General features: G+C 41.1%; 2 protein-coding genes across 2 annotated transcripts in view; one reads left to right on the top strand and one right to left on the bottom strand.

The window, feature by feature from the left end:
* The window catches only part of LRRC63 (leucine rich repeat containing 63), a 29,608-nt gene extending 21,882 nt beyond the window's left edge, over positions 1 to 7,726 (bottom strand). The window contains exons 1-2 of the mRNA XM_018056312.1: positions 7,633 to 7,726; positions 392 to 1,069 (exon numbers count right to left, since the gene is read on the bottom strand). Of these exons, the coding sequence (XP_017911801.1) occupies positions 392 to 1,069; positions 7,633 to 7,726 (772 nt within the window). The remainder of the gene's footprint in view (positions 1 to 391; positions 1,070 to 7,632) is intronic.
* The window catches only part of LCP1 (lymphocyte cytosolic protein 1), a 93,764-nt gene continuing 83,863 nt past the window's right edge, over positions 13,556 to 23,456 (top strand). Inside the window, exon 1 of the mRNA XM_013968230.2 lies at positions 13,556 to 13,574. The gene's annotated coding sequence lies outside the window, so the exon portion shown is untranslated. The remainder of the gene's footprint in view (positions 13,575 to 23,456) is intronic.

A 23,456-nucleotide genomic window follows, 5' to 3' on the forward strand; every position in this document is an offset into this window, starting at 1 on the left:
GAGGATGGGTTATCCATGGGAAAAAAAAAATGCACCCAGGAAGGCATCCATCCGCACTGGCATTCTGCTTCCAGAGTTCATCAAAACCACCTTACGGAGGCCCATTTTCATTCCTACTGCTCCTTTTTATGAGCTTCTCTGGTCCTTTGAAAGGCTTTATCTGGTTCCCATCACCACCGTCGGGGGTGGAGTTTCCAGTCTGTCCTTGGCAGACACGCAAGGTCAGGATTTCTGTCACTGCATTCTGCCCCACCTATTAAACATACAGGCGAAAAGGAATCCCATCATTCTATCCTGCAAACCCAAGGGGGAACCACCATGTGCTGGGATGCTCCTCTGCCTTTGCTCTACTTGACCCCATTATTACAGACCATCTCCAGACTGGATTTACCTATCACAGACTGTCTTAGAGGTTTCCTCGGTAAAACTGGTGACGGTATGAACATGGGACCTGGGATATCAGTAATATTGAGTGTCACCGTTCGGCTGTGTACACGGCCAGACCACTGACTCGCGGCTTTCACAGGCATGGTCCTCGGTACAGGGATCGGCACTGTTGCGCTTAAACGCAACAGGGGCTGCTTGAAAGTATAGATGTTGCCCTCTTGTAAAAAGTGCTCAGAGTGAACCTCCTTGAGCTTGCGACTAGGCACTGAAGGAGTGGCGCTTGGAACTCTGGAGAACTCCGAAGAGAGAATCAGAATGTCTTTTAAAATGCTGGTGTAAATGTTTTGTATTTTTAATGGCCCTTCTGATTTCTCTGCACCTTCCATTTTGCTTACTTCTTTCCCAAAAACCCGAGCCGAAGCTGAACGACACCTGGGGAAAAATATGGAACCAGTAGCAGTCTCTGGAATGTGCCAATAGACGTGCTTAGAAGACTTTTTAGTTGTTGAAATAGTCATCACTCTCCGTTGCACGTGATGATCAAGGAAGAGGGTTTGAATACTGACAGGGGTTTGTGCTCGATCCCTTGGAACGACAGGAAAACTAGTTTTATCTCTTTCAAATGAAGCGGTTTTTTCTTGGATGAAGTGTACACGTGGTAGGCTAATTTCACCAGTCCCAACTAAACCAGAAAAAAGAAAAAAGAAAGCAGAATTAGATTATGTTTATCAAGGTGTCAGGAGAAAAACTATTAACGTATTAGCATTCATAGCTTTTTTCATCCACTCACCCTCCCTCACCTTCTTAAGATGTTTCTGTATATACTCACTCAATTATCAGGACTTTTGTTTAGCTAACAGGGATAAAGTTTGAGTGAACAACTGGAGAACTGAAAAGGCTAAACTGTGTTAGAGTATGGAGCTATTCTTGGAAGAATAGAACGGATGGAGAAGAAAATGACATAAAGGGAGATTTTTGAACAGTTGCCACTAAAATCTCTGGCAATATAGAAAGTTAAAATGACTTGAAGTTGGGCTGTTTATTATTTATCATTATCTCTTCCTCATTTGTAACTTCTTTGAGGAAGGATTTACATTTCTTTTCCAAGCCAGATGTCAGACCAAGGTGTCTTTTGAGCACGATAGCATTCTGATACTGGCTAAAGGTACCACAGGTTCATCCGGGTTACAACCAGAAGTATTCTTTTCTCTCTTAGGTCTAGAAAATGCAATGTGCCTGTGTTCTTAGGGACTTAACTACATCCTATTATGCTTTCTCTTTCTGATGTGTTGGAATGTTAAATGACGTTTTTGTCTATTGTCTCAGTTGAGCACAATAAATGATGAGGACTTCAGTATTCTAATGAGATAATAGATTCGTTAAGGCAAGATTTGGCCAAAGAGATGGCCAAAGCAAGTCCAACTCTGTTGTTCATACATGAGAGATGGCAAGAGGCTGATCTGTATTTGTAGAGGGGATTTTCTCTGAGTAGAGCTCTTGGAGTGTTTTGTGTTTTCCTGAACTTCCTTTCCTTATGGTGTGTGAAAGAAGGATTTATCCCCACTTCAACCAAGTTAGGGTCTAAATCATCTATAGAGAACAGAAGTGTATGGCCCCAAGGAGAAAATAATATCTCACCACTCCCTACCATGGTTTCCCCACCCTCATACACCCACGGAGTAACAAAAATGATTCGGCCCTTCTACTGCTGTATCCCAACTGCAGAAGACAAGAGAATCCTTAAATCTACTTGACCTCTAACCCCTGGCATTTGGTGGGGGGGAGGGGGAGCAGTGCAGAGACTCAGGACTGATGGTCACCTTCACTCTTAACTCCTTAACTCCTCCTCACCCATAGCCCCCACCTATGAAAATACTAGAAATTACGAGTGAGGCAAGAGAAGCAAAAGAACAAGGTATTTCTCTGGGCTTGTATAAAAATTAGCAGACCTAGTCTGAGTTGAGTGAAAGGCCAAGGTTTAACTGCATGCAAGATGAAAATATTGATTTACATTGGACTTGTGGTTTAATAGGATTTCCCTGATGGCTCAGACAGTAAAGCGTCTGTCTACAATGCCGGAGACCCGGGTTCGATCCCTGGGTCGGGAAGATCCCCTGGAGAAGGAAATGGCAATCCACTCCAGTACTATTGCCTGGAAAATCCCATGGAGGAGGAAAATCCCACAAGAGGAGCCTGGGAGGCTACAGTCCATGGGGTTACAAAGAGTCGGACACGACTGAGCGACTTCACTTCACTGTGGTTTAATATCTACAAATGAGACAAGGCTAATAGATGAAAGTGACTAGAAAAGCCTTGGGAGAGAGATGTCACATCTGATAAAGGGCTTGTATCCAAATAAAGAGCTCTTAAATTCAACAAATAAGAAAAGAAGCTAGGACTTCCCTAGTGGTCCACTGGCTAGGACTCTGGGCTCTCAAGATAGGGGGACCAGGTCTGATCGGTGATCAGGGAGCTACATCCTGCACTCTGCAACTTGTGGACAAATGAATAAGTACTTTTTTTTTTTTTTAAGCCAATGAACATAGATACTCCAGCATTCTTTTGATTAGTGTTAGTATGAGTATCTTTCTCTGTCCCTAAGATATACCCATTTGAATGCAGAGTTCCAAAAATAGCAAGGAGAGATAAGAAAGCCTTCCTCAGTGATCAGTGCAAAGAAATAGAGGAAAACAATAGAATGGGCAAGACTAGAGATCTCTTCAAGAAAATTCAAGCTACCAAGGGAACATTTCATGCAAAGATGGGCTCAATAAAGGACAGAAATGGTATGGACCTAACAGAAGCAGAAGATATTAAGAAGAGGTGGCAAGAGTACACAGAAGGACTGCACAAAAAAGATCTTCACGACCAAGATAATCACGATGGTGTGATCACTCATCTAGAGCCAGACATCCTGGAATGTGAAGTCAAGTGGGCCTCAGGAAGCATCACTACGAACAAAGCTAGTGGAGGTGATGGAATTCCAGTTGAGCTCTTTCAAATCCTAAAGGATGATGCTGAGAAAGTGCTGCACTCAATATGTCAGCAAATTTGGAAGACTCAGCAGTGGCCACAAGACTGGAAAAGGTCAGTTTTCATTTCAGTCCCAAAGAAAGGAAATGCCAAAGAATGCTCAAACTACCACACAATTGCACTCATCTCACACTCTAGAAAAGTAATGCTCAAAATTCTCCAAGCCAGACTTCAACAGTACTTGAACCATGAACTTCCAGATGTTCAAGCTGGTTTTAGAAAAGGCAGGGGAACCAGAGATCAAATGGCCAACATTTGCTGGATCATCAAAAAAGCAAGAGAGTTCCAGGAAAAACATCTATTTCTGCATTATTGACTATGCCAAAGCCTTTGACTGTGTGGATCACAATAAACTGTGGAAAACTCTGAAAGACATGGGAATACCAGAACACTTGACCTGCCTCCTGAGAAATCTGTATGCAGGTCAGGAAACAATAGTTAATCTGGACATGGAACAACAGACTGGTTCCAAATAGGAAAAGGAGTATGTCAAGGCTGTATTTTGTCACCCTGCTTATTTAACTTATATGCAGAGTACATCATGAGAAACGCTGGACTGGAAGAAACACAAGCTGGAATCAAGATTGCCGGGAGAAATATCAATAACCTCATTATGCAGATGACACCACCCTTATGGCAGAAAGTGAAGAAGAACTAAAGAGCCTCTTGATAAAAGTGAAAGAGGAGAGTGAAAAAGTTGGCTTAAATCTCAACATTCAGAAAACTAAGATCATGGCATCTGGTCCCATCAGTTCTGTTCAGTCGCTCAGTCATGTCTGACTTTTTGGGACCCCATGAACTGCAGCACGCCAGGCCTCCCTGTCCATCACCAACTCCTGGAGTTCACCCAAACTCATGTCCATTGAGTTGGTGATGCCATCCAACCATCTCATCCTCTGTCGTCCCCTTCTCCTCCTGCCCTCAATATTTCCCTGCATCAGGGTCTTTTCATATGAGTCAGCTCTTCGCATCAGGTGGCCAAAGTACTGGAGTTTCAGCTTCAACATCAGTCTTTCCAATGAACACCCAGGACTGATCTCCTTTAGGATGGTTGTCCCTTACAACCATCCTAAACTTGAGAGTCCAAGGGACTCTCAAGAGTCTTCTCCAACACCGCAGTTCAAAAGCATCAATTCTTTGGTGCTCAGCTTTCTTTATAGTCCAACTCTCATATCCATACATGACTACTGGAAAAACCATAGCCTTGACTACATGGACCTTTGTTGACAAAGTAATGTCTCTGCTTTTTAATATGCTGTCTAGGTTGGTCATAACCTTCCATCCAAGGAGTAAGCATCTTTTAATTTCATGGCTGCAATCACCATCTGCAGTGATTTTGGAGCCCCCCCCAAATAAAGTCAGCCACTGTTTCCACTGTTTCCCCATCTATTTCCCATGGAGTGATGGGACCAGATGCCATGATCTTCGTTTTCTGAATGTTGAGCTTAAGCCAACTTTTTCACTCTCCTCTTTCACTTTCATCAAGAGGCTCTTTAGTTCTTCTTCACTTTCTGCCATAAGGATGGTGTCATCTGCATATCTGAGGTTATTGATATTTCTCCCAGCAATCTTGATCCCAGCTTGTGGTTCTTCCAGCCAAGCGTTTCTCATGATGTACTCTGCATATAAATTAAATAAGCATGGTGACAACATACAGCTTTGACATACCCCTTTTCCTATTTGGAACCAGTCTGTTGTTCCATGTCCAGTTCTAACTGTTGCTTCTTGGCCTCCATACAGGTTTCTCAAGAGGCAGGTTCAGGTAGCCTGGGATTCCCATCTCTTTCATAATTTTCCAGTTTATTGTGATCCACACAGTCAAAGGCTTTGGCATAGTCAATAATGCAGAAATAGATGTTTTTCCTGGAACTCTCTTGCTTTTTGATAATCCAGTGGATGTTGGCAATTTGATCTCTGGTTCCCCTGCCTTTTCTAAAACCAGCTTGAACATCTGGAATTTCGTGGTTCAAGTATTGCTGAAGCCTGGCTTGGAGAATTTTGAGCATTACTTTTCTAGAGTGTGAGATGAGTACAATTGTGCGGTAGTTTGAGCATTCTTTGGCATTGCCTTTCTTTGGGACTGAAATGAAAACTGACCTTTTCCAGTCTTGTGGCCACTGCTGAGTTTTCCAAATTTGCTGACATATTGAGTGCAGCACTTTCACAGCATCATCTTTCAGGATTTGAAAGAGCTCAACTGGAATTCCATCACCTCCACTAGCTTTGTTCGTAGTGATGCTTCCTGAGGCCCACTTCACTTCACATTCTAGATGTCTGGCTTTAGGTGAGTGATCACACCATCATGATTATCTGGGTTGTGAAGATCTCTTTTGTACAGTTCTTCTATGTATTCTTGCCACCTCTTCTTAATATTTTCTGCTTCTGTTAGGTCCATACCATTTCTGTCCTTTATTGAGCCCATCTTTGCATGAAATGTTCCCTTGGTAGCTTGAATTTTCTTGAAGAGATCTCTAGTCTTGCCCATTCTATTGTTTTCCTCTATTTCTTTGCACTGATCACTGAGGAAGGCTTTCTTATCTCTCCTTGCTATTCTTTGGAACTCTGCATTCAGATGGGTATACCTTTCCTTTTCTCCTTTGCTTTTCCCTTCTCTTCTTTTCACAGCTATTTGTAAGGCCTCCTTAGACAGCCATTTTGCATTTCTGCATTTCTTTTTCTTGGGGATGGTCTTGATCCCTGTCTCCTGTACAATGTCACAAACCTCCATCCATGGTTCATCAGGCACTCTGTCTATCAGATCTAGTCCCTTAAATCTATTTCTCACTTCCACTATATAGTCATAAGAGATTTGATTTAGGTCATACCTGAATGGTCTAGTGGTTTTCCCCACTTTCTTCAATTTAAGTCTGAATTTGGCAATAAGGACTTCATGATCTGAGCCACAGTCAGCTCCTGATCTGTTTTTGCTGACTGTATAGAGCTTCTCCATCTTTGGCTGCAAATAATGTAATCAATCTGAATTCAGTGTTGACCATCTGGTAATGTCCATGTGTAGGGTCTTCTGTTGTGTTGTTGGAAGGGGGTGTTTGCTATGACCAGTGTGTTCTCTTGGCAAAACTCCATTAGCTTTTGCCCTGCTTCATTCTGTACTCCACAGCCAAATTTGCTGTTACTCCAGGTGTTTCTTGAATTCCTACTTTTGCATTCCTGTCCCCCATAGTGAAAAGGACATCTTTTTTGGGTGTTAGTTCTAAAAGGTCTTGTAGGTCTTCATATAATTGTTCAATTTCAACTTCTTCGGAGTTACTGGCTGAGGCATAGACTTGGATTATCTTGGTATTGAATGGTTTGCCTTCATAATGAACAGAGATTATTCTGTCGTTTTTGAGATTGCATCCAAGTACTGCATTCATACTCGTTTGTTGAGCATGATGGCTACTCCATTTCTTCTAAGGGATTCCTGCCCACGGTAGTACTTACAATGGTCATCTGAGTTAAATTCACCCATTCCAGTCCATCTTAGTTCACTGATTCCTAAAATGTCGATGTTCACTCTTGCCATCTTCTGTTTGACCATTTCCAATTTGCCTTGATTCATGGACCTAATATTCCGGTTCCATGCAGTATTGCTTTTTACAGCATTGGACCTTGCTTCTATCACCAGTCACATCCACAACTGGGTATTGTTTTTGCTTTGGCTCCATCCCTTCATTCTTTTCTGGAGTTATTTCTCTGCTGATCTCCAGTAGCATATTGGGTACCTACCGACCTGGGGAGTTCCTCTTTCAGTATCCTATCATTTTTCCTTTTCATAGTGTTCATGGGGTTCTCAAGGCAAGAATACTGAAGTCGTTTGCCATTTCCTTCTCCAGAGGGCCACATTCTGTCAGACCTCTCCACCATGACCCGCCCGTCTCGGGTGGCCCCACAGGGCATGGCTTAGTTTCATTGAGTTAGACAAGGCTGTGGTCCGTGTGATCAGATTGGCTAGTTGTCTGTGATTGTAGTTTCAGTCTATCTGCCCTCTGAAGCCCCCTCTCAATACCTACCGTCTTACTTGGGTTTCTCTTACCTTGGATGTGGGGTGTCTCTTCATGGCTGCTTCAGCAAAGCTCAGCCGTTGCTCCTTACCTTGGATGTGGGGTATCTCCTCATGGCTGCTGCTCCTGACCTTGGACGTGGAGTATCTCCTCTCAGCCGCCGCTCCTGACCTTGGGCGTGGGGTAACTCCTCTTAGCCGCTGCTCCTGACCTCGGACATGAGGTAGTTCCTCTTGGCTGCTCTTGATCTTGGATGTAGGGTAGCTCCTCTTGGCCACTCCTGTGCCGCGCATCCGCTGCTCCATCACTTCATGGGAAATAGATGGGGAAACAGTGGAAACAGTGGCAGACTTTATTTTGGGAGGCTCCAAAATCATTGCAGAGGGTGACTGCAGCCATGAAATTGAAAGACACTTACTCTTTGAAAGACAAGTTATGACCAACCTAGACAGCATACTAAAAAGCAGAGACATTACTTTGCAAACAAAGGTCTGTCTACTTAAGGCTATGGTTTTTCCAATGGTCACGTATGGATGTGAGAGTTGGACTATAAAGAAAGCTGAGCACCAAAGCATTGATGCTTTTGAATTGTGGTGTTGGAGAAGACTCTTGAGAGTCCCTTGGACTGCAAGGAGATCCAACCAGTCCATCCTGAAGGAAATCAGTTCTGAACATTCATTGGAAGGACTGATGCTGAAGCTGAAACTCCAGTACTTTAGCCACCTGATGCGAAGAGTGGACTCATTTGAAAAGACCCTGATGCTGGGAAAGATTGAGGGCGGGAGGAGAAGGGGATGACAGAGGATGAGATGGTAGGATGGCATCACTGACTCAATGGACATGAGTCTGAGTAAACTCCAGGAGTTGGTGATGGACAGGGAGGCCTGGCATGCTGCAGTCCATGGAGTCGCAAAAAGTTGGACACAACTGAGCGACTGAACTGACTCATTTTTATATTTAAAGGGAGTTTTTGCAGACAATATGTAATTAGCTCTTGTCTCTTATCTACTGTGACAGTTTCTATCATTTAGTTGGCATACTTAGACCATTCACATTTTAACAAATGACTGACATCTGCCTCATTTGTAAAGTTTTCTATTTGTTGCAGCTGATTTATTGCGCCATCTCTTTGAAAATCTTGTGTTCTTCTTCTGTCTTTTCTGGTTTTAGTTGAGAATTTTATGAGTCAGTGTCTATCCTTTGGTTTCATTCCTCTGTTAGCATATCAGTTACACTTATAAAACTATTTTAAATGCTTGCCCTAGAGTTTGCAATAGATATTTACAATGAGGCTAAGTCTACCTTCAACAAACACTACACTGCTTATTGGCGATGATTAGTATCTTTTAACAGTGTAGTCCCAATTCTTCCCTCCATTCCATATAAAATTGCTGTCATCCATTCCATTTATCCCTGTACTATACTCACCCAATATATTGTTATTATTATTGCTTAGATTAGTTACCTATTAGATTGAGTTACCTATTAGATTAGATCACTTTTCCTTTTCTGATACTGTTCTTTTTTTAGGCAGACCTGAGGTTTTTTTGTTGATCAAACAGTGTGTAACACCTTCTCTTACTAACCAATTTAAATCATTTTCTTCTTTCAAAGTCTACCTTAAACCTTATATTGGATGGCTAAAATTCAGGGTTTTTCTGTAAGATATTACCAACCCAATGCAATCCACCTTTCTTGATTAACACAATCCACACTTATTGTTCTCATTAATTAACTCAACAAACATTTAACACCTTCTCAGACAGTAAAGAATCCACCTGCAACGTAGGACACCAGGGTTCGATCCCTGGGTCAGGAAGATACCCTGGAAAAGGGAATGGTTATCCACTCCAATATTCTTGCCTGGAGAATCCCATGGACAGAGGAGCCTGGTGGGCTATAGTCCACGGGGTTGCAAAGAGTTGGACATAACTGAGAGACAAACACTTTTTCACTTTTTTACATGTGCTAGCTGTACACATAGTGCTGAGAGTACAATTCAGAGCAGAAATCTTACTGCCATCAAAGGTCTTGCAATTTAATATAGAAAATAGGCTTCCCAGGTGGCGCAGTGGCAAAGAATCTGCCTGCCAATGCAGTGGACTCAAGTTTGATCGCTGGGTCAGGAAGATCCCCTGAAGAACGAAATGGCAACTCACTCCAGTATTCTTGCCTGGAAAATACCATGGATAGAGGAGCCTGGAGGGATACAGTCCATGGGGTCAGAAGATAGTCGGACACCATTTAGTGACTAAACAACCAGTCTTCTTGCCTGGGAAGTCCTATGGACAGAGGAGGCTGGCGGGCTACGGTCCATGGGGTTGCAAAAGTCGGACACAACTGAGCAACCGATACTACTAGGCAGGTAAACAGTTATACTAGAGAATAAGAGGTCAGCAGAGGGTAGGTCAGGGATACTCTGGGACCATAAAGGAAAGTACCCTGACTGGATGCAAAGAGAAGAGGTGCTTAGGGAAATCTGCCCAATGAAGATGATATCTGTTTCTCAGTTCAGACTTCCCTATTTTTGGATACATTTCTCCATTATTTCTATTTTTTTTTTCTTTTAGAATGTTAAAATTCTACTTTTCCAATAGACTCTTCTGCCATCAAAAACTATACCAATCTCCTCTATAATTAAACATATTTCACTTCACTTTTACTAATTTCTCAAGCCTTAGCTCATGCCCCATTGCTGCCCCAGGGTTTCTCACATTTATGAACTGCTGCTGTCTGTACCATTAATTGGACATAAATTCGATGCTGCTTTGTATTGTTATTTTAGGTTCTCATTGTATGCATATCAATACATACAATAGAGTTTAACTAAAGGTCTTGAAAAGTCCTGAAAGACAGGGACCAGATTTATGTCATTAATTCTCTACAGCATTTAGCGTTGTATGCAAATCGTACATATTTATTTCCATTTTATGTCAACACTTGACTACTCATTTTTATAAATTGTACTTCAGACATTTTAGGTATTTATTCATTCATTCATTCAGCAAGTATTTTGAATACCTATTACATGCAAAGTACTCTGCCAAGAGCCTTTGGGGACATAAGATTAATAATAGTCAAGGTCATTAACTATCCGAGTTGCCAAAGCAAGATGATCCATCCCTGCACTCCCCCTACCCACTCCTCATCCCCACCACAAAAAGAATTATCCAGCTCAAAATGGCAATGGTGAGAAAGTCTGTGCTAGATGATGAACTTCAACAGAAAAACAAATAGAAAACTACAGCCAAAGAATTGGTAGTGAGCAGTATATCTATATAACTGCGGGTATTACTATTATACAACAGATTATAAATGCAGAAACATAAAACACTGTAGAAATATATAGAAATGATATAACAAAAGTAGGTAGGAAATGTGGGAAAGAAAATTATATATAACATAGGTGTATTGACTCACACATCTTTTATGACCATGCATCAACAGGATTTAGCACTGTACATTAAGTTATAGACTAAGCATTTTTAATATGCTTATAAATGTTGACACTAAAATAATCAATATAATCAACTAAAATCAGGTGATAGAAGAGAAGGAAAAGGGGGAAGAAAAAGATGTATGCTAATTTTATCATTGCTTATCAGTAAGGAGTCAATATATACCATATACAGAAATAGAGGATTAAGAGTATTATATAAAGTTGTAATCATCAGTGGCTCTCCTTTACTTCATAGCATTTATCACAGGGTAATTTTACATTTAATTGTATGATTGTTGGATCTCACCAAAGGGTAACTAATAAAGAGAATTGGCAGAGTTTGTTTTACTCAATATTATATCTCCAGTTTTTAGCACTGTGCTTATAAATACAGTCAGTTCTCATGATTCAGGGCAGTTCTGTTCTCTAGTCTCAGTAAGCACTGAATTATCCAACACTGAGCTATTACTTCTTGGGGAAATACAGGGTCAGGTTCCTGCAAGCCTCTGATCTCAACATTATCAGCAACCAATCAATACACACAAGCTTGTTTTATATATCTTCCTATTTAAAGACACTTTAGATTGTTGATTCATCAACACTGAACTCTCAGCCAACAACACTGCAACTCAGGCCTGAAGGAAGATTATCTAAAGCGTATGTTCTCTCCGGAAGGCACATCATAGCCTTCTTGTACTACACTTGGGGGCTATTTTAGACAATTAAATCACCAACCCAAAGTACAGAATTGAGAAATTATGGCACTATTTAGACTGGAAAGGTGGCAGTTGTTTATGGGAGCTAAAACAAGAAGGCAGAGCAGCATCCTTTTCCCACCACTGTTGGGAATATGTACGCTTTCACTGCCCTGGCTGTATCCAAGAATTACTATATACACCCTCTTCCTGCACACAGTCTCACTATTATAAAATAAGAGGGAAAGAGCTCCATATACTGCTCCAAAGTGTTCTTCATGGTATATTTTGAAGTTAAAAAGACAAAACATAGTACAATGTTCTGGGTTGGGGATTACAAATGGATTCTAGCAGTTAGGTAAATTCACTCCTACAGAATCCACAAAAAATGAGAATCAACTGTAATTTGAATTAGATGTTACCATATTACCCCAAAATCTGTAAGTTGTAGTCATTAGTGAGTGTCTTTATATTTATGTTTATTTATTTGGCTGCTGCAACATGTGGGGTCTAGTTCCCTGACCAGGAATCAAACCCTGGGGGCCCTACATTATCAACTTGGAGTCTTAGCCACTAGACCACCAGGGAAGTCCCCAATGAGTGTCTTTACTGAGATGCTGAACTGTGCAGGTTGAGAAAATTCTATGAAAAACAAAAAAAGCTAATAACATATCTAATACACATACCTGCATGGACTTTCTTCTGACATAAAGACAGCTTAGGGAGATTTGGAGGTAAAGGTCTTCGAAGAAGTTGCGGGTGTTTTTGCATTTTAATAATAAGCACTATTTGTCACAGCTATGGGTGAAGAACTTAAAAGTTTTTGAATATGTTTCAATTGCTGCTGAAAAATTCATTCAAATCCAGATTAAATCCTAATGAAAATCATTCCGTGCTAATACTATACTGAGTCCAAGCAGAATTCTATAAAAGAAAAAGAGGGTAAGAAAAACAATTCCTTAAGTCTTGTAGAAAGAATCTAGATAAAATTTTGTCTTATAATTAACACAAAATTTAAAAATGCATAGACTATTACCAATCAGGACCATCTTAAAATTTCACATGTTAACCAAAAATTCAGTCTGGCAGTGTTATTTCAGCTAGTAAATACTGCTTTTCCAGAATGGTAGAAACGACACTCATTTTTTCTCCTACCTCCAAAATGTTATCAATTTATAAATTTGGGAAGAGTTTTTCGTCAAAAAAGGTGAGGCAGTCCCTCCATGGCCCCTGAAAATCCACAATATCTAACTCTTGACCAAAAAGTTGTTTTCTTTCTGTAATAACGACTTATTTTAAAGTCAGTCACTACAGTTGGGCCATAACTATTTAACCCCCAAATAAAATGCCTTCAATATAACGAGATTTTCTACAATCCCAGTCCCGATTAGTACTGTTTAGAAATGATGCCTGAAGATCGAACCAAATATTGTGTGCTTCGTCGGGACAGTATCAAAAAGCCTGGTACATGGCTATTCCGTTGACGGGTACGCTCCGGAGCACAAATACCCCTCCAAAGATGACTTGGCACGTAAGCTCTCACGATCTGCTTCCTGGTAGTGAATCCCACTTGATGCTGGTAATTTCCCGTTCTTATTTTTGGAAGAGGTGCTTGGAAACGTTGGACCCCTATGCTATCCTTTAGGGCAATCAGCTGCTTTTCAAAACAATCAGCTTTTCCTTTTTTAATCTCCTCTTCCTGGGAACGGAGGCAGGTTAAGGTGAAGTGAGGTCGCAGGTCTTCTGGCGGGATGCTGTCCCGAAAGAAAGAACCCAGGTCACCTTCACCCGCCGGCCAGGTGGGGCCAAGCGGACAAGTCTCCTAGCAACCAATGCCCACGTCCGGTCTGCCGGGCGCGCAGGCGCAGGAGGGGAGGGCGGGGCCGGGCGGGGCGCGCACCCGCCCGCGGAGCCCAGCTCAGCTGGTCCCGCCCCACCGGGCGGCGCGTGCGAAGCCTTCTAGCCTTCGTCGGCCGCTGTGCGGGACTGCAGGAGAAGCCCGCTCCACGTGCACCTGCTGTACGGAACCCCGTGGTGACAATCGTTATTACTGCTTTTATTCTTAATGACAGTGACCACTATCATGTATTTACTTTTCTCACTTGCAAGATGCTTAGCTCCGGTATCTAGGGTCCGGGCTGGTGTTCTTTCGTCCTGCACTTCTGCGCAGCCTTAGTCGCCGGGCTGATTTTGCAGGGCTCCAGAATAGAGAGCATTCTGTTTCTTTTCTTTTAATGCAACCTGTTTTGTCTTCCTGATCCTTTAAAGTTCTTCTCTGAAGAGGAAACTTGTAGAAAGAAATAGCGCATAAAGGATCGAGCGGGCTTAGAAAGAAACCCATTTCTCACTGCCCTTGGTATTTATCCTGATTCATTTCGTGATTTGTGTCCTGTGTCGTGGTGTTGATGAACCTGTATGTATAGTGATCGATACATCGTGTGTGTTTGCATGTATGTGCATACGTCTCCTTGGAGAGAGAGGGAGAAAGTGTGTGAGAGAAAATTCATTAGGTAGGTGTGTGAATCCCAAATCAGAAAGTAAAGTAGATGGAGTTTCCTTCCAGTCTTGTGTTTTGTTGTGCTTTATTTCATAAATGTAGGAACTTTAGTAACAGCTGTTGGAAGATTTACCCCCTAACCACTCTTCCTTTTTCTCTGTAGGAACAAGCATATATTTTTAAACAGTCAATTTAAAAAAGTGGAAAAGTAAAAAAGTATTTAATCAGATTCTGGGAAATATTCTGCACCTTGTTTTCCTTTGCATGTGGTTTCTTTTAATTTTAAAATGGCTATGTCCCGATTACACTGCTGCCCCAGACCACGAATTTATTCCATTTTTGTCTGTGTCCACTGCATAGATGAATTAGCTTCTCAGCAAGATGAGAGAGTTGACAAGCAAATCTGATTTGCTAAATTTGTCTCAAGTAATATGTGTTGTGCATATTTTATAAGTGTGAAAGATGTTTATATTTTTACCCATAAAAAAGGTTTATGTTCCAATAGATAGAGTCGGGTTCCTATCCTCTTGGGGCTTCCCTGGTGCTTCAGATAGTAAAGAATCTGCCTGCAATGCAGGAGACATGGGTTCCATCCCTGGGTCAGGAAGATCCCCTGGAGAAGGGAATGGCTACTCACTCCAGTATTCTTGCCTGGAGAATCTCATGGGCAGACGAGCTGTCGGGCTAGAGTCCATGGGGTGGCAAAGAGTTGGGCTTGACTGAGACTAACAGTTTCACTTTTTTCCCCTCTCTGTCCTCATAAAAGTTGTTCGAACTGCAAGAACTTGTGAGATTAAGTTTTACCCACCAGTGCTTGGCCTTTGAAATTTATGCTTAGGATTGCATAGTCAAAAATCAAAGCGATATGCTATCAATAGTTTTTTAAAAAACGCTTTGTCACACGTGGAATCAGGCATTAGGCTTCATTGCCTGCAGATTTCTTCTAGCAAATACCAGGCAGAAACTAGGGCTGATTAATATGTAACCTCCAGAGGTGTGAATATTTTGTCTTCCATTGCTTCCTACTTCTGTTATTTAGGATGCAATGTTTAGGCAAATGAGATTGTGATTATGAAAATTAAATTCATGGCTTGGTTTTATATGTATGTATATATATATACACACATATATATATCAGTTTTTCTAACATAAATTATATGCTTTATCTATGGAAATGATGTACAAGTGCAGGTCTGATTTAGAAAGTACACATTACATTCAGTTTGGGTTCTTTTATTATTTTTACTTAATTTATTAATTAAAAAAATTTTTTGGAGAGTATTGCTACCTCAATCTCCTTTTTCTCCTTGTTTTTGTTGAAATAGTCATGTCTCTTTAAATAATACAACTCCCTCTTTGATTTTAAAGGCTTCCTTTACCTGATGTACAGTACAGGCAGCCTTTTGATTGTCCCATTAGCTTTGCAATTTGGCAGAACTGTGCGATGAAGCTTGACAAACTGAACCACAACACTTTTAACAGATTGTGTTCAGGAGGCCACGGTGATGGTGAGTGCCAAGGTTGTGTACATCTTGCATTTCTTTAAAAATGTTGCTAAAAATGAGATAAAAGCCTTATGCACAGGCAACCTTGTACACCCTGCAGGTAGTGCTATTGATTTTCTAATGAGTGGGTGATACTTGAAGGATCTCAGATTTGCTGTTGGTGAAAGGACTCAGCTTTGTTGGAATGGTGTAGAAACTGTTGGTAGAAATTTTCTGTTTTCTGTATAAGGCTCTGTTAATTTGTTTTCCTTTTTAAAAGGATTGGAGGTTTCTGGAATAGTTTGGTCAGTGTAAATTTAATTTAGCATTTTACTTAATGGAAATAACGGCAGTGATTTTTATGTTTATGCTCATGTTAATTCTTAGAAGTTCTTTTTAAAAACGAGTAGTTAATTTTGAGAGCACATTGGGTAAACCATTAAGTCTCCAAGGTAAGCCAAGGCGCAAAAATGCTTTTGAGAAAGAGGTATTTTCTTGACCTGAGTTATATATATATACTAACAAATGTCTTTACTCTTTTTATCAGTCACAGTGGCTTAAACATATACTTTTGTTTCATGTTCTTTCATTCTGCTTCATACAGAACCATTTTGTATTTTCTTAAATGTTAATAAAGATATTTTAAAGTAGCTTCTTTTTTTTTTTAAACCTCTCCTATCTCATGGTAAAGAGTCTGCTTGCAATGCGGGAGACCTGGGTTCGATTCCTGGATGGGGAATATCCCCTAAAGACGGAAATGGCAACCCACTCCAGTATTCTTTTCCGGAAAATCCCATGGATGGAGGAGCCTGGTGGGCTGCAGTCCATGGGGTTGCAAAGAGTTGGACACCACTGAACGACTAACACAAACACAAACACAAACACATCTTGTTGCACAAGCAAACCTTCATTTCTGTTCCTAATTAATTTTTAACCAGTTATTTAGTTTTTTCTTGTTGTCTTTCAGGATGATAGTCCTGGGATTTTTTTTTTTTCCAAAAAAATTATCAATAAGGGAAGGTCATACAACCTGCATCACAGAATTTAAAAAAAAAATCCCAAACATAATGAAAGAACAATGTCTATCTGTTTTAAAAGCACATTCATGAATTCAGCCATTCATTCCAGAATGATTTATTGGAAATTATGCGTAAAGCTCTTTGCTAGGTGCTCAACTTTAAACTTTATGAAAACAACAGGTGATTCATTGGGAAGCTTTATAATTTTAGACATTAAAATGACATTTTAAATCTTTTCAGAGGCTTTATTTGTATATAGTTATGACAACTTGAAGTTTTTAAATTTTCAAATGTTTTTTATTATGTTGGTCAGGCAGAATAATGTTATTTAGTCACACAACCTGGAATACTCAGAAATACTTCTGTATTTCCTTAGTTTCAGTGATTGTTTTAGACTATCTGTGACCTGCTGATATTGTGCGTGCGTGCATGTGTTGCACGCATGCTCAGTTGTGCCTGACTCTTTGCAACCCCGTGGACTGTAGCCTGCCAGGCTCCTCTGTCCACGGGATTCTCCAGACAAGGATACTGGAGTGGGTTGCCATTTCCTTCTCCAGGGAATCTTCCTGACCCAGGGAGCAAACCCGTATTTCCTATTGTTCCGGTATTGGCATGCAGATTCTTTACCACTGAGCCACCTGGGAAGCCCTTCAGAGGATATTAGGCATCTGTATATGTTGTATGAGTGTGTCCTTCACCAGAAAAAGGTAAATAATATTTGTTTTCCTTAAAGTTAAGTTGACTAAGCATTGTCTTTCATTCTGTGAGTAATGAAATGTCAATGGTGGTTACTTACCATGTGGAAGGGACTCGTCTAAGTGTTAATTTTATGTTGTATCTTCCCCAGAGTTCTCATGTGAATTGAAAATTCTGTTATTTGCACCAAGTGTCAACCAAAAGCAGCATAGCTCAGCTCTGCTGGGTTCAGATCCCTGGCCGCTGCTTGATAACTCTGTGCCCTTGATCCAGCTACTCAACCCCTCTAAGCTCCTGTGGTTTCTTCACCTGTGAAATTGGGGTAAAATGGTAGCTGACTCAGCATATTGTGGGGATTTAAAGAGAGAACTGGGTCAAGGACTTAAGCTCTTGCAGGGTAGAGTTGAGTTCTCATTAGATGCTAGTGATTAAAAACAAATGGCTCAGGTTTCCCGTCTGTGTTGCCCCTGCTTTATGTGATTATAGTTGATGTTAACTGAAGTTATTGGAGGGTTCAAGGGTGACTCCTGGGCATTTATCCATAAAATATCACTCTTGGTGTGCTAACATCTCTGATATGTTGGTGAAAGAGGTATGCAGTTAGATTGTTAACAAATGCTCCAGGCAGGGCCCTCTGTTCTGTCATTGGTCTGTATACCCCTCTGGGCTGCGGAGCAACCATGGGACAGCTCGTGCCTGACAATGTCCTAGCAGTGGTGTGCCTTGACCCGTGTCGTTCAGGTGAGTTGAGTCCGTGAGTTGCCATCCACATGGATGGAACTGGACCTAATCCATGATGAGTGTCAACCAGTGACCCAGAGATGAAAGCTGCCTTGTTCTCCGTGTCCTCCAGGCCAGCTGGCGAGCCAGACAAAAGTGGAAAAGCCCAAAGAGCTGCAGAGTGACCCTCTTTGGAATTGCTAGAGGGAAGGATGTCCTGAAAGCATATATTTTTCTGTTTTTTTTTCTTTTTTTCCTAATGTGTGCTCCAGACTTTGGGAAAACAATCTACTGATTCCTTGGGACCTTCTAGGGTTTAATACCAAACTTCAAAGTCACATGCAGTTCCCATGAGGTGTAGAAGTTCCTTGGTCTTGGTTCAGTCCTCAAAAAAGACCTCTAGCATTCAGAGCTGTAGGTGAGCAGAAATGCTTTGTAATGAGCTTACTCTTCATTCTAAGGCAAGTAGCAATTTATGATCTTAAACAGTAAATATGGTGGATTCGTTTTTCAAACCTATCGTTCTGTTTTATGCCCTTGGTCCTAAGTGGTGGTGTTGTTTAGTCGCTAAGTTGTATCGGACTCTTTTGCGATCCCATGGATTGCAGCCCGCCAGGCTCCTCTGTCCATGGAATTCTCCAGGCAAGAATACTGGAGTGGTTGCCATTTCCTTCTCCAGGGGATCTTCCTGACCCAGGAGTCGTACTCACGTCTCTTGCACTGGCAGGATTACTTTACCCCTGAGCCACCCGTGAAGCCATGTTATGCCGTCTGTCCTAAGTGTTGCGTGGCTTAAATTGCGTGCGGGGACCGTGGGTAGTAGGGAAGAGCACCGGTTGCCTGGACCTTTCATAGTGCTTGATATGTTCTGTGTTGGTGAGGAATTTTTCCCTTGTTACACCACAACTGGTCACACAGAAGCATCCCTTCTATTTCAGTATCACACAGCAAGTTTAGTTTGCTTTTGACAGTTTAAGATTTATAACAGTCTCAATCACCCCACCTTTATGCTTTCTTTTAAAGATTTTTTTTTTTTTGGATGTGGGCCATTTTTAAAGTCTCTGTTGAATTTGTTATAATATTGCTTCTATGCTTTGGTTTGTTGGCGGTAAGGCACATGGGATCTTAGCTCCCAGGAGTTTTGATGTCGAATGTTATATCAGGATTGAAATCCATGAGTCCCAGGATGTAGCTTCTTTCCTCACCCTGTTCCTTCATTTCCTCTGCCAGTTATTCCAGGTGAACCAGTACCCTCCAATGGGAGACATATGGTGTCCAGCTCTGTTCAGGGGCTTTAGGGAAGACAGATTAGGGGGCTTTATTCTTCCCTCCACTGCAGTTCCAAGCACAGAAACTACCCTTTTAATCTGTTTGACGTGTTAATATATGGCTCTGCTTAAGACTTGCTTTAGAGAAGGGGTTCCGTAACTACAAGAGATTTTCAGCAAACCACCAAATAGCATGAGAGTAAGTCTGCGCTCCTGCTTCTCGTTAGAGGGCACCTTGTCCTGTGTTATGGAGACCTTGCATGCCGTTTCTGGTGGGGTACTTCCCTTGTGCCCAGGAACCCCGCACCCCTGTCGCTCCCCAAACCACCTGTATCAGACCCATCCCGAGATACCTTTAGTCACCTTTTCTTCCAGCAACATCTAAGGAAACCAGACCATCGCCTTCTTCCCCAACCCCCACTTCCCAGACCCAGACTCCCTACGCTGAAAAGGATTGCTTCCAGAGGATTTGTACCTTTGCGTATCACTTTGCTGAAGTGATTCCTTTGGGGAGGAGGAAAAAACATCTCCTCCTCACTTTTGCTCTCTGCTTCTTCTCAGCACATAGTTGTGAGTCATTTGATGTCCCCAGTGAAGGGAGATGGGGTCAGTGAGAAGCTAAGGTGATAGACCACAGTGATTGAAAGTGGAACCACGTGTGTAACAACTCCATTGCCTAGTAGGAATTATTTGCCACCATTTGCATAGTAGGAATTATTTCGTTAGGAACAAGAAGGACTGGTTTTGCTAATCTCGTCCTGTGAGCTGTAAGAGGAGCTGGAATGAATTGGAGCAGCTGTGATTTTTAGACCCACACCTGAGGACTAGACTTGGTCCAAAGTGTTTTTAATACATGTCTTTTGGGAATTCCATGGTGATCCAGTGGTTAAAACTCTACACTTCCACTGCAAGGGACAGAGGTTCAATCCCTGGTCAGGGAACTAAGATCCCACAAGGCATGTAGTCTGGCAAAAAAAATGTATTTTACTTAATATATTATTTTCAAGTGGAAAAAGTCATTTTCAAAGAGAAGTGTTTTCTATAACATGTGGAAACATTAGAACACCGAATGCTTCAAGAACTTGCTCTAGTAGTGAAAGGTATGTCTATGAAGAGGTCAGAATTTTTCTGAGTTAACCATTTGTGGCTGGAGGATGAAGCAGCCTCAGAGGGGAAGGACTTTGGTTGAAATGCAAGTGAGGACTGTGTCTCCTGCTTGACCTCTAGGACTCCCCCAGATGACCTCTGCCCTCCAGGAACATCTGCACAAAGATGAACAGGCACCTCTCTGCCAGGTGCCTCGTAGTACCTCTCTAGGAAAGGACAGGCTTTTGATGGGGTCTGGGTGAAGCACAGGAATTTGGAGGTACCACGGCCCCAATCAGAGATAAGATCAAGATCCTGTCTCCTAAAACAGTAAATTGCCCTTTATAGGGTTTTATACATTGGTTTTTAAACAATGGGTATGTTTGTTGAATGTACGATCGATGGTGAAATAAGAAATACCTTTACTGAGTCACTCTAGGAGGGCTCCATCCTCAGGCTCCATAGGAAGAGCCATTAGAACTGTTGGGATGGTTGTCGTCTGTGTTACCCATCTAGAAATTTTCTAAACCTGAACCGGGACTCAGGGGGCTATTACTGCCTCCCATGGTCTTCTTCCGAGAACCTGTTTCCTCACCTCTAAGCCTCCTTCCACATTCATGCTCTGAGGTTCTATGACTAATTTACATTCATGAGCTGTTATATTGATCAACTAATCAATCGGTGTGTGTGTGGATGGTCAGTCACTTCAGTTGTGTCCAACTCTTTGCGACGCTATGGACTGTAGTCCACCAGGCTCCTCTGTCCATAGGATTCTCCAGGCAAGAATACTGGAGTGGGTTGCCATGCCCTCCTCCAAGGGATCTTCCCAGCCCAGGGATTGAACCTGAGTGTCCTGTGTCTTCTGCATCACAGGCTAATTATTTACTGCTGAGCCTTTGGGGAATCCCCAATTAGCATGCATAGCTAAATAATTATTGAATATGTTAATACTTTCCAGCATTGACCAGTATTTTCCAATATTCAATACAGTTATCCCAATATTGGTATATTTCCATATGCTAGTCTTAGAGTGAGAATGTCTATAAATCTATTTGATTTTCAGGTATTAGACTGGGTAATGTTATTTGCCATTAAATAACATCTGTTAAGCTTTGGTGGATGGAAGCCCTTGAGTTTGATATTTCTGTGATTTAATGAACAAAAATATGTGTCTGCTTTATGGATTTTGATCAGCAGCTCTTCCAACTTTCATATTTTTAATTGAATATTTTAATTACAAACTGATTACTGCTTACTGGGAAAAAATAATACAGAAGGATAGAAAATAAATGTCTTTTCTGTCTTCTCCCCAATCCTAAATGTTTGTTATGTAATAGAATTTATATATATATATATGATGTATATAATATATAGCTTTTATGTAAAGAGATTATATTATCTATAGTATTTGGTAACTTAATTTTTTTCACCTGACATTTTATCTCAGCCATCTTATGGGGCAGTACAGACCTAGTTTACTCTTTCCAGTCCCAGACTTTGATTTTTCAGGCTCAGGAGTCATGAAATTAATGTATGTTTATTGTCAAAAAATCAATTATACAGATTAAAAAAGAGAGAAGAAAAATTTCCTGGAATTCTTTCAAATAGCAATAACTACTGTTAACAGTTTGATATGATGTATATAATTACTTTGCCAACAAAGGTCCGTCTAGTCAAGGCTGTGGTTTTTCCAGTGGTCATGTATGGATGTGAGAGTTGGACTGTGAAGAAAGCTGAGAGCCAAAGAATTGATGCTTTTGAACTGTGGTGTTGGAGAAGATTCTTGAGAGTCCCTTGGACTGCAAGGAGATCCAACCAGTCCATTCTGAAGGAGATCAGCCCTGGGATTTCTTTGGAAGGAATGATGCTAAAGCTGAAACTCCAGTACTTTGGCCACCTCATGTGAAGAGTTGACTCATTGGAAAAGACTCTGATGCTGGGAGGGATTGGGGGCAGGAGGAGAAGGGGACGACAGAGGATGAGATGGCTGGATGGCATCACTGACTCGATGGATGTGAGTCTGAGTGAACTCCAGGAGATGGTGATGGACAGGGAGGCCTGGTGTGCTGCGATTCATGGGGTCGCAAAGAGTCAGAAATGACTGAGCGACTGAACTGAACTGACATAATTAAAAGTATTTTATATACATGTACACACACACATATATATATATATTTTTAATTTTAAAATATTCTGCCCCATTGCTATTTTATAACCTTACTGTTCTCTCAAAAATTTGAGAATTTTTTTTCATGTTACGTATTCCCTATTTATCTTCTAGAAGTCTTGATTTAAGCACCCACCAGTTGTATGTAAGAATATTTATTTTCCTTCAGTCTAACTGATCCTGGGAATTCATCAATTTGTTAATCTTTGCTACTCTAATAGGTGGGAAGTAACATCTTATTTTAATTAGCATATGATTGTTAATGACCTTAAACATCTTCTCTGTTTGTTACTGTTTTCTATTATAAATGACTTCTTCTAGTGTCTTGCCTACATTTATATTTTAGTATTTATTGTTCCCCCTGGTGATTTTGAAGGGATCTGTGTGTGTGTGTGCATGTGTGTGTATACCTAATGTACCCAGTTTATCTACCGCAGCTATTTAAGATGAGATATTATATATATTTGGGCCCCAAAGCCAAACAAGCATGGTTTGAGTACCATCTCCACCGTTTACTAGCTGTATAACTTTGATCAAGTTTCTGAACCATCTGACTGTTAATGTCCACATCTGTAAAACTGAGGCAGTAATGGTGCCTCCCCTACATGGAGTTATTGTGAGAATTAAATGAGAATGTCCTCAAAACTGACACCCATTCTCCAGAACTAGAAAATCTACACCTTAGCCAATGAAGTTGATCATTAGGCTGGGTGAGAAATATACGAATATTGAACAAAGTAGTCTCTCATGGACTTATTTTTTAAGGATGCAAGGAAATGATTCATCAAGATGATATGCCAACATCAGACTGTCTGTACCAAACAAGATAACTTCTAAATGCATTGAAAAAACAAAAGACCAAGTTACAAGGAGATGTTATTGATAAATCCACTTCTAAAATGGGGATCTTTTAAAAACACGTTTCTCAGTAATTAAGAGATTGAGCAAACAAAAGATTACTAAG

The sequence above is a fragment of the Capra hircus genome, chromosome 12 (genome assembly GCF_001704415.2).
Source record: "Capra hircus breed San Clemente chromosome 12, ASM170441v1, whole genome shotgun sequence".
Lineage (NCBI taxonomy): Eukaryota > Metazoa > Chordata > Mammalia > Artiodactyla > Bovidae > Capra > Capra hircus.